This window comes from Typopeltis vanoorti, chromosome 6, assembly GCF_054136105.1.
Source record: "Typopeltis vanoorti isolate ZY-2024b chromosome 6, IOZ_Tvanoo_1.0, whole genome shotgun sequence".
Classification (NCBI taxonomy): Eukaryota; Metazoa; Arthropoda; class Arachnida; order Uropygi; family Thelyphonidae; genus Typopeltis; species Typopeltis vanoorti.
Window position 1 is genome coordinate 66026320 of NC_143554.1, and position 12857 is coordinate 66039176.

The 12857-nt window shown below is 35.1% G+C and overlaps 1 protein-coding gene across 1 annotated transcript in view; it reads right to left on the reverse strand.

Moving 5' to 3' along the window:
- Nipped-A (Transcription-associated protein Nipped-A) overlaps positions 1-12857 on the reverse strand; it is a 936100-nt gene that overhangs the window by 443646 nt on the left and 479597 nt on the right. Inside the window, exon 36 of the mRNA XM_090393977.1 lies at positions 6880-7033. Within this exon, the coding sequence (XP_090250103.1) occupies positions 6880-7033 (154 nt within the window). The remainder of the gene's footprint in view (positions 1-6879; positions 7034-12857) is intronic.

Consider the following 12857-nt stretch of genomic DNA (forward strand, 5'->3'; position numbering starts at 1 on the left):
TTGTCACATTAGGGCCACAACGACAATATTGCAATAAAAATGTTATAAGATACTAAATACCCTAAAAACAAGAAAATCTACCCTCATACACTAATTTTGAGGAAAAAACACAATGAAACATAAAGAACACTAATTTTACGAGCGCTAAATTACACAACCACTCACAATATAATCTCGAACGAATCAATGACATGAAACTTTTTTTGGTTCTGTCATCCATTGAAATTATTTATTCATGTTGTTTCCAATATGTGGCATATTTCATCAAGAATAAAATTAATTTTCAATCTGAAACCATGATTTTTTTTGTATACATAAACAAATAATGGAGTCATCAGTAAACTAACAGAACATGTGTGCCGAGAATCACATACACTTCATTGTTAATTTGCGCTGTTCAACACCTGTCATAACCTAGTTCCATAATTTTTAGGTCTTTTATGTGTGTTAATTATAGTTTAGAATAAGGTCCCGATTTTTTCATTGAAATGTGCTGGACACGTGTTGTTTTGGATTCTTTAAATTTGCAAACATAGCTATTAAATTCAACATATGCTATTTCTGTTAGTTTCGCAAAGTTACCTGAAGCTTCTCCTTAGTAGCAGTCTATTAAACATGGCCTAATTGATGGGCTCTTTTCTTTTATATTTTCTTCTTAATGTTCTTGATATGTTTTTTTTTTCATACAAATTTCTCCCAAACATCCCTGGTTTCTTGAGAGCTGAATGCAGTGTTTGGGAGAATTAGGGGTGTGGAGATTTGTTTTATAGGTGTAAAGACAACTTTGAATTTATGCAGTTTTAATATATTTTCTTCAATTTCTGCTATAAAACATATTTTGTGATTTTAAGCTGTTCAAGGATGTTATTGAAACTACCGTGTTTTAATGAGTACTGACCAGATGATGAAAGTATCATCAATACAGCATAGCCACATTTTCAAAAATTGCATACATATATTAGCTAGGAGAGATGAATATAATGCATTCATGGCTAGAACTTTCTATTCATTTCAAGCATCTTCAAATTGAAATAAGGTACTAGACAGTTTGCGAACAGTCTAAAAAGGTGGTTTGCATCTAATAGAAATACCTCTTCTAGCAGAAATACTCCTAAAATACGTTTTACAACAGAAATTAAAGAGTGAATTATTCCTTTCACAGATGGGCTTATCTCAGTAACCTAACAAAATAGATCAGCTTTCTCAGTATACAAGAAAACATTCAACACAAGTAGCTATTTATATTCTACTTCTCACCATCATCCTGCTCAGAAAATGGAGTGCTATAAAAGTTCTACAAAACAGAGCAGCACCATATCTTGTGAGAACAAGAACAAGAAATGGATTATCTAAGAGAGGAGAGTGTGAAGAATGGTCACGACCTCCAAACATGCAACAAATAAGAACTATAAATGTGCTGTCACTTTACCATACATAAACATCACATAAAAAGAACTAGCATATTAAAAGAGTACGAGTTCAAATTTAGCTTTATCTCCATGATGCCTAACCCCCTTACTTGCTTCCTTCTTTCAGAGCATATTTTTTTCGTCCCATTATACAATTTTCCAGCATGTACTAATGCTGCAGCCTTTTGTGCTTCTTCTGTCATGCAGTCCACTTAATTCTTCTTATCTTCTCTTGCTGATCTTTTAACTTTTTTTTTTTGCACAAATCGATTTCTGTAATTCTCTGAGACTTAGCATTTTCAAAGAGCATATTAATTTCATGCCATTCTTTTACGAGTTTCTAGGTGTCTTTTGATAACCAATATGCATTTGTTTTTCCTTTCTTCATACATCATCTCTTTCTAACTCATTATAAGCTTATTAGCTCTTTATATTTAAGTCATTATATGCTATTCTAAAATTATTCCTTTTCCTTTCTATCATGTCTTCTGTGCTTTCTCACATTCTAACTTCTCATTCCCCAATATTTGAAACAGATTCTTCAATATAACAGAGCTTTAAGTTTGGCTGTCACTAAGTAATGTTAATGTCAGCTCTTTGCTTTACGCAGATGATGTTATACTTCTAAATAAATCTGCTACAAGTCTGCAAGATTCTCTGACTAAATTTAATAACTGTTGTAATAGATATGGTATGAAAGTCAGCAATAAAAAGACAAAGACAATGAAAATAGGCAGAATCATTGGAAATGTCAGCAGTGTTGTGAATGGAGAACCTGTGGAACAAGTAAAACATTTCAGCTACTTATTCACGATTTTTAGTGAAGATGGTAAATTCAATATAGAAATAAACAGAATCAGCAAAGCTGGTATGGTGGGAAGTCAACTGAATAAATTCATATAGAATAAGAGAGAAATTAGTCGGAACACTAAATTAGCTGTATACAAGAGTGTTCGAACCAGTTTTAACTTATGGATCCGAGAGATGGGTCGGAAGTAAAACACTTGACCAAAGACTAGAGACTGCAGATATGAGTCCTGAGAAAGATTAGAGGCATGAACAGATGGCATTAATGGCAATATCATATTAAAAATGAGGATATTAGGAAAGAACTTGACATTGTCAGCATCCAGGAATGCATTAGCAGAGCTAATCTCAGGTGGTATGGTCACTTAAATAGAATGGGAGAGGAAAGATTAGCAAAACAAGTGTTCTCTGCCAGGTTGGCAGGAAAACGACCCAGAGGAAGACAGAGATATAGGTGGATTGATACGGTACAAAGTGCCTTAGATGATAGAAATATAAGATCTGATAATGTTGGCAAGCCAAATCAGTGTCTGTTGACAAGTAACAGACTGATTTGGAGGAAAATTGTAGATAGGAAGTTAGTAATGAGGTAATTTTTTCATGTAGTACTATCATATCCTGTACGCCCCTTCAGAGTACATGGCAGGAATTTGATGATGAAGTAATGATCAGATCTTCATTTGTTTCAATATCTGAAACCTAGCTCTAAACGTTACCCTTGATTGTGATGTGATCAAATTGATCACATCACAATCACAATATCCACCTGGTGATATTCAGTTCAATTTTATGTATGTCTTTATATATATCAATAAATTTCTTCCTACTACCAGATTATTCATTTCACAGAATACTACTAGAAAATTACCAATCTCATTTTGTAGACCATATGCTTCATGACCTAACACTCTCTGATATTCATTATTTCTTTTGCCTATAAGAATAATATCATGGAATCATACTGTTTTATACATCAAAGATCTCCTTTTCTTCATAGATCCTTATTGTTTGTTTTTGCACAAATCAATTTGATGGTTTATTTAATACATCTTGATTATAATCAAGAAGTATTAAATATATCCTGATTATATTAGTTGATTGCTTATGGGCTTCTAAACACACCAAACTTTTACTTGTATATTCACTCAATGTAAGTGCCACTCCGCTTCTATGATTTTCATCAAATCCTTAAAACAGAATATGATATCCATCAGTTTGTGTGTTAAAAACATTCTTTGGTACTTCCACACGTTTTCCAATTTATATATCATTTCATTTTATTCCTTGTGAAGTATATCATAATGCATACAACACTAGACAGATGACTAAACAATGTTGCTTTCATACTTTAGTGTTGTTATACTGGATTTATTACAATGGAAAATAGAATCAGCAAATCATACTGCAACCAAATGAATACAGCAGTTAAGTGTGCACTTCTTATATCACTTTCAAGCTGTTTATGGAATTTAAGCAAAAGATGAATAAATAGTACATATACAGGAAATTCAGAGATTCAAAGACAAGTAAAAGGCTAATTTGGAGGAAAACTGAAAATTGATAGGAGATTAACAATAATGTAAAGATAATCATGTAGCACTGTCATAATAGTCTGAATAACCCCCTTGACAGCACATATCAGGAAACTGATGATGATAGAAATTCAGCGCGTCTCATTCATAAACATACTAAAATGAGGAATTCTTGAAGAAAACAGATATGAAGAGGAGGTCAAGATGAAAGTGGCTCGATAACATTAAAAGCATTCATTTACCTGCCCAAATATTCTGAGACAAGGACCTCAGTCAGTGAAGAGTAGAAAGTCATGGGTGTTAATCTTCATATCAAAACTGAAACATCTGAACTGAGTACAATCTCTGCATGGTAAATATTTGAAGCACGTAATTTTATCTTGATCATTAGTATGCTCTTAACATGTTGACTGCCGTATGAATCAAATACAATTCACACTACATATTTTCAATGTGTTGCGTGAATCATATTTGCTTCACATAAAGATTTTTCTTTCAGGCCACGTAGTTCACCTGTGATTCATATCTAAACGAAATGTTTATGGGTAATGGAAATGTGGGGCCTGTAAACAGGTTTATATAGTTAGCGCAGTAGAATTTCAACTACGTGTACTACAGGTGCAGGTGGCCTATTATAGGGGTTTTATTTTTACATTGAATAAAACAACAATGGTGCTAAATATTTATTTATAATATGTCATTATAAATGTGTCAAATCATAAATTTTTCTTGCAAAAAATTGAAAAACTAATAATCAAAACATGACAAACAATAGACAATAAGACATGAAAAAATAATTAGGTGAAATTATTACTAAACAATTACAAAGTACAGTTATGCACAAAAGTAAAACAGCGAACACAGTCAAATTTTTCGCACTGAACACATTTCCACTGTGGCCTAAGATGTTACATATTTTCTATTATGTTCTTCGGTTAACTTTTTGTAGCAAGATGTACATCTATTAATGGTACCAACCTCTTCTAAAATGTTTTTCCTTGTCTGAAATCGAAGTGACATTTTCCTTTGGTGTAATTCCTAATAACTCTTTTGTGATTTTTTCTCTAAATTCTGTGATGCTAACGTTTTTATCAGTAACTCACTTATATACTATAAAAGCGTTCACCACAGCAGAACCTAAAAGAATTTCAACTGCGAGTTTTCGGTACCATTTCACACTTCTTCGAAGACAAGAAGCATAGGCTTTTACCTGATCGGATAGATCAATAAAACTTTTGCTTTTGTTATAGTCTATAATAGACTCTGGCTTTTGCATGTCAACACCATTTCTTGCTGTAAGAGATTTCATTTTGTGTGTTTTGTTGATAACATAAGCACTTCAAGTTTATCGCACCGTTTTATTACCACCACCCCTGTGTCACTTTCTCTACCAATTATTTCACCCCTTTTCAATTTCTTCTGGGTAACATCCCGTGGAATTCTCTTGCGATTTTTTCTCAAAGTGCCTACAAGGTGTGTTTGTCTATTCAAAAGTTTGTGTACTAATTCAATACTGGTATAATAATTATCTACATATATTGTGCGTCCATGGCCAAGTAGATTCTCACAAAGTCCCATAACAATGGAAGTTGGAACACCACTATTAGTGGTATTGGTCATTTCTGCACCGCAGTATATCTTGAAATCATATGTATATCCATATTCAATACACAATTTGAATAGTTTTATGCCAAATTTGTGTCATTTATTCTTGATGTATTCACGAAGGGCAAGACTACCTCGGAAAGGAACTAAAGTTTAATCTACGCAAATATTACTCGAAGGCATCATTATTTTCTGGAAATTTTTTCTTATGACTTATGAGAGGTGTAATTTTATAAAGTCTTTCAGAAGTATTACCACCCTCGTTGTCTGTGAAGTGCCAGTTACTGAGAAGAAGATCGAACCGATTCCTTGACATAACTTGTTTGATTTCTGTTTAGAGAATAGAGGATGTTATTCGACCAATAACGCTCTAATTTTGGCATCTGCACTAAACTGAACCACATTTGCAGAACCCAGAAATATCTTCATTTCATTGGGATCTGTGTTTTTCCACTTTCTTATCCTTGCTTTTGGTAAAATTGTTTTAGTGAGTTTTGGAAGAGCGTATCTGTTAGTTTCTTGCACCATTAGGTCCAGCAGTCCTTCATCAACAAACATAAAAAAGAAGTCTGCAGGCTGTTTATCATAAATTTCTTCAATAACATTTTGTTTTATTCCAAAATTATTATGCACAAACTGAAAATGTTTTAGATTATCATCTGTAATTTCATTCCATTGTAGGTCAGTTGAATTCACATTTCCAAGTATTTTATCTGAGGAAGAATCATTAGTCAAATGCAGATTTCTTCTAACATCATCAATTGTTTGTTTTACAGAATGAGCAGCAGTAAACTGAGATGTACTAGGAGCGAAAACTTCAGTATTACCAGTTGTAGATACTTTTATTTTCTTTCTAGCAATGAGAGAATCAGAATCTGAAGAAACCAAACTAAGATCACTTCTGTTGTAATTTCTGACGAATATTCGTATGGTTCGTCATCAGATAGAACTTCATTTATCATCTAAATGACTTGCTCTTTTTCGTAGTCTCCCATATCAGGGCAATTAATAACAATATTTATCACTATAACAAATTTATTCCACCGGACAAAACACTGAATGCATATAACTGTTCATACGCGTCATAGATATGAAAGTTTGACCTTGTGTGAAGGCAAATCACGTGCACCGCTCGGCCTAGTCAGTAAAAAAAAATTCTTCTCAGGCCATGCGGTACGTGATTTGCACTTAACAAATCTATTTAGCTGCATGAAATAGATAAAAAAATCATAAAATATGATTATTTTATGTTACTCAGCAAATTGTAAAACAAAAAGAAATTGGCCCAAGGATCACAAAATTTTTTAACATTATGGCAGTCAACGTGTTAACAGAGAGCTAACAACGTATGTTTGAGAAAAGCTGACCAGCCAGTAATTTGAACTTAAAATAACAAATAATACAAATATGGCATTAAATAATCCATTTTTGTATTATTTGAATTTGATTTAAATATATTAATAATAATTTAACTAAAACTTGAAGCAAAAACAGAGGTTTATTAGTAAAAAAGAAAGCTACATTACCTGAAGAACAATTCGCTTATGGATTGCAAATTTAGCAATAATATGTGCTAATAGCAAATGACCATGGTATTTTGTTGCTGGATCAACACAGTTCTTACCAAGTAAACAAGGCCAAGCAAAAGTCATAAGTCTTCGTAACTTATTGCCCTGTCGCCTACAAACATATGAGAAAATAAGTCTGATAAATAAAAAAGAACAGAAAAATTAAACTACATAGAGTGCTTATTTAATTAAAAGGAATTTAAATGCTAACTTTTATTTCAATATAGTTCACAAAACTAACATAAGTATATTACTATATTGCAAGGAGGATTACTCAGGGTTAAGTTTGGAGGAAACCTTCGCACAACCTACATAGAAAATGAAGCGAGACTTCTGAACCAACGCATTATCCTTGCCTTCCCATGGTATGCCCTGTTGTTAGTTATCCGATTTGGGACTTAGCCATCTAAACTGCATTTGATACTGGCTGAAACTAAATTTATATATAAATTATGATGATAACATAGATGTCATGCTAACTGGGCAATGCTCCGTTACACAGGGCTGCTTCCATTAGGAGATAAAGATAATTATTCAGCTACTCAGGAACAAGCTCTTCTCAACCATACATACCAAGCATGGATGCTGGTGAGTAAGTGGTAAATGATTTCTAGTGCCTAGTGTGAGACATATGCCTACTAAGCTGGAGATCTGCAGTGACCTGAAGAGATCTATGTTTGGTCTCTACATCACAGTTTTCGAACTGTCTAACACTTACCCCACCCATGGTACCACAGGTTTATGCATATAAAAGTAAGGTGGGGTTGAAAGTTTATTTTTCACTTGGTTAGACTATAATAAATTTAGTTTAATCCTTTGTCCAAGTGTGAGCAAACAAAGTTTGCGCCTGAAAGTATCTTCAGGACTGGGGTAAGGTGGTACAACACCAGGCAACTCGTTGCAAAGGTGGAGCAAGCTAACATCAGTCCTATCTCTGTATGTCTTTGGCAACTCCTATAGGTAGGATGACCTTGCTAATGCTTCTGCCTGGTATCTCCACTTGGCCTGGCTCCCACTGAAGAGACCTCAATAAAGGTCGAAACTAGTCTGGGTAGTGGCCCTTCCCTTAATGCATAACATTAGACATATCCGCAAGGGGATGTGTTTTGCATTATGGGAGATACTGAGATGGGAGTGTTAGTAGCTTGCTCCACCTTTGCAAGGAGTCGACCTGGTGTTGCACTACCTTACCCCAGTCCTGAAGATACTTTCAGATGCAAACGTTGTTTTCTCACACTTGGATAAAGGATTAAACTAAATTTATTAAAGTAAGGTGGGATTCAAAACATATACTGCATGTCATTACAGACTTTATACATGTGGAGTCCATTTGATTACCATATTTAGGTGCGATTTCAAAACCTACAGCATCAATAATACAAGATGTGAGCATCAGATTATCTTATAAACCATAAAAAAACACATTCTTTTCAGAAATTTTATGGAGTTTACTAAATTTACTGTTCTCGCAAGTCTTATATTAGGTACAAATAACTGGGAGAAGTTATGAAGTTTGGGAGAAAGAATGCATAGTGACAATCCCAGTTTTATTGTTCATCTTCTCAGAAAATCCTGAACTGCATTGCTCTGAGTTTCAATGCCTTATCCTGAAAATAACTCTCTCTCTCATCCCTTAGGAATCTAGTTAGGATTTTTTTTTTTTTTTTTTTATTGCTCTCATGGTAATCTGAACAGGAATATTTTTGTACATCTCATGATCTTTCACCCAGCAGTGCATTACACTGGACTTTTATTATTCCAACAACCACCTACAAGCTATAATCATGTGTAACCACGTATACGTTTATCTACAATGATTATGCCACTGATGTCATCTGTTCACTCTCCTATATGAAACAATGAGCTGCATACTAGACATTAGATGCATGACACATAAATTGTGTCATGAATTGTAATGATATTTTAAAAGATATCGATTTCTGGTGTTCATATATTTTACATTTGCATTTTTCTGGTTATTGTACACATTCGCCTCGGTCATGCTGAGAGATAAACAACATAAAAAAAAAACTGTTAATGTCAAGGTTAAGTAATCCTAATGAGCATATTTCTTGTACATTATATTACCAAAAGTGTTCAGACAGCAACTGTTTGCATTTTCCGTCACTATAATGTTGCTGTCCATATCAGGTTGGGCCTTCTTTCAGTGCTATTACAGCCATTACTCTGCTGCTGGAATTTATTTCCACTCCTCCTGCAGTATGGTTAACTGCTGACTAGTGTTAGTTGGGCAAGTAGGTTTGGCATGCAACTTTTGCTCCAGCTCATCCCCAAGATGTTCATGGCTTTGGGCTAGCCAGTTTAGTTCTTCCACCTCCATGTCTTTAAACCACAGGTCTAGCGCACTTGCCACACTGTAGCAAGAACAGAATCAAAAACAAAATGTCACCAGCAGGCATCAGCATTTAAAGATCCAGACAAAGAAACCAATGGGCCCAGTACAAACCAGGAAAAACAGCCCCAAATCACTATGCTGCTGCCTCCAAATTTCATGTTGATACAAGGCACTCCTGTATCGTTCACCAGGCATCTGGCAAGGTCCAGACAGGTCCATCGGACTGATAATATTTTAGTATATATTGTCATTTACTAAAAATTTAAAGTAATGTGTAACCACGTATAAGTTTATCTACAAGGATTATGCCACTGATGCCATCTGTTCACTCTCCTATTTTATTTTATTAGAACTCTCAAAGTTATAGTCTCTAATCAGTGATTTTATTTCTAACCCACTCCATAACTTTAAAATGGTTTGAACAGTGTCTTATATACTGCTAGCTTGGTGCTTTGGCTTCTCTCTCTTATTCCATATAAATTTATTCAACTAGTTCCCACAATACTAGCTTTGCTTATTCTATTGTGTACTGCCAAATTTAATTGGCTATCTTCACTAAAAACTGTGGCTTAGTAGCTAAAATTATTTTACTCATTCTATAGGTTTTCTATTTAAATTCTATAAAAGTTTTCCATGTTCCTGCCTATTTTCACAGCTTTAGTCTTTTTATTACAGATGTTTAAGAAATTTTGTTCAGTTGTTATATAATGTAGTTACACAAACCTGGAGACTTGCACTGGATGTATTTAGGAGTGTACTATCATCTGCATATCATCTAATATTAGAAATGGAGATGTCAAACTCAGGTTAAATGCCACTTTCTTTCACAATGCAGCCCAATCCATATAGATGATGAATAAGAGTGGAGATAATGTGCATCCTTGTCTTACTCCTGATTTTACATCAAACCATCTTCCTGTATTTCCTTATATTCTAAATGCTACCTTACAACTCAAATATGTGGGTGTTATATCGCATACATTCAAGGCACTGAAAAAATATCTATAGTGCTTCAAGAAATATCAGCTATGCACCATATTTAAATCATATGTCATATTGGCAACTGCATCCATCCACCTAACAACAAACTCTCTTCTTTATCATATGCAGGAGTTATATGAAGTGCCCTGCCCTTATGACCTAGCTTACTATGAACAGACAGGAAGAACTGTTGATATCCACTGTGGAGAACAAATATATTCAGCACTATCGTTAGGGCAAGTTCGGAACCAGCAGACCATGCCCAGGATACCCCTTCACACAGGATCAAATGGAAGAAAACAAAAGTGCTACATAGAAGTTATTATAAGTCAGAGAGAGAGAGAGAGAGAGAGAGATTGTTTTTGGAATCAGCAGCAGCTTGGCAGTATAAATTTACCACACATCTGATCTAATTAATACTTCTTTTCTCTCTTTTTCCAACAACAGATGGTTGACTTCCAAAAATCCATAAAGAGGTGTACCTCTACGCCATTGTAGATGGTATAGACTCACTTGTCTACAAACTAGCTAGACATTTAGCCAAAGTGCTTTCCTGTACTACTGGCAATACTTTGTCAGATATAAAAAAGCTCAGCCCATTTTAAGTCCGGTATATAAGACTGTACACTCGACTACACTGACTTAATGGTCAGTTTCGACATCTCCTCCTTATTCATAAATGCCCCACTTAAAAACACCTTGGCACTTATCCAAGCAGAATTTCCTCCCAATATCTCAGACATTTTTCAGTTAACTGTGAACTTAGGCTATTTTGTTTGGCAATGTAAAGTCGACAAACAAATCAAGGGTAGAGCCATTGACCCCCCCCCCCCCCCAACCTAACTTTTTAATGGAAAAATTTGAAAAGAATGCCCTAAATTCTTCATCCCTTAAACCCACTATCTGGCTATGCTATGTGGATGATTTGTTTGCAATTTGACTACACTATCAGGACATCTTACACACTTTCCTTTCCAATTTGAATGGCCAACGTTCAAACATCCAATTCAAGACAGAATTAGAAAGTAACAACAGTCTGCCCTTCCTAGACACCCTAGTTACAAGACAAGCAAATGGATCCCTAACCTACACCGTCTACAGAAAACCCACACACAGGTAGATACATCTATCAACAGTCACATCACTCCCCTTCCCAACAATTTGGGACTATAAAAACCTTAGCTCACTGGGCAAAATTAATGTACTCAGATAACAGTGCTTTCAACACAGAACTCTCCCACATTAAAAACACTTTTTTGGCCAATGGCTACACCTCCCACCAAATACAAAAAATTTTAACACCACGTACCAGCACCATCCCCCCCCCAAAAAAAAAACAGATTATAGAAAAATCTATCACCATTTCCTATATCTAAGGCATCTCAGAAAAGGTAACCAAAATATTGAAAAAGCACAATTTTATGACCACCTATAAACCACACAAAAAAGCTAGCAGCCATTATCTGCTCCCTAAAAGACCAGCTACAACCTCTGGATTTACCTGGAGTTTACCAGGTACCCTGCAGCTGCAACCTTTCCTATTATGGACAAACAGCTAGAAGAGCCAACATCCATATATTGGAGCACCAATATTACATCTGATTCCACTACCATGGCCACTTAGGATTGGCAGACCATGCCCTGAATACATCAAACAAAAAGGCACCTTACTCCACCAAAGAAAATTCAAATTCAAGAGGCTTTCCTCAGAATATCAGACTCCCCTCATATAGGAAATTCTCATCCACAGGCAGTCAGCCCAATGACCAAGAACACCAACCCAAAGCTTACCCAATTGTAGGGCTTGAGGTCTTCCTGTATCTCTCCAGTTTTTCTTCTTTATTACTGAAGTGTGCCTGCATGCACATGTCTAATACAAGTGTATTAATCCCTGATGATGCCGATTTCATTTCAGTGAAAAATAGGATAATAAGTAAATAATTTTATTTATTAAGGGGAGTGAACCGATGGCAAAATCATATTAAAAAACAAGATACTAGAAAGGAAGTTGACATTATTATATAAAAGTCTTATATAAGTCTATATGAAAGAATGTTTCTCTGATGTTGTCTTCAATAGAATATAGCTTTGATGTAGTTATTTTATTTAATTTAATTTCAGTAGAGGTCATGCCAGTAGAATAACCGTTGATCAAATTATTGTCTCTTCAGCATACTCTGTGAAATGTAATTTAGCTCGTCTCTGTATATACATATATGTAGAAATATATGTTATTGCCTTGGTCTTGCACTATGTGCAGGGTCAGCTAGACTTGCAACACTTGCAGGCGCAAACTTGACTTATTTGTCTGTTTGCTTACTTGGGAAATGGAGTAAAACCATGTTTAAAATAGCTTGGTATCTTTAACACACACACACACACACACACACACACACACACACACACACACACACACACACACACACACACACACACACACACACGTGTGTGTGCTCCAGATGATGACCTCAATCCTCCTCCGTCTAGGAAGGGTTGACTCCCCTCCAAATGAGGGGTTTACTGGCATATTAATGCAGCCGGTTCGCCATGCTGCATCCCCTAGGGCAATATACTTCTGACTGTATCCGTGTATTCACGT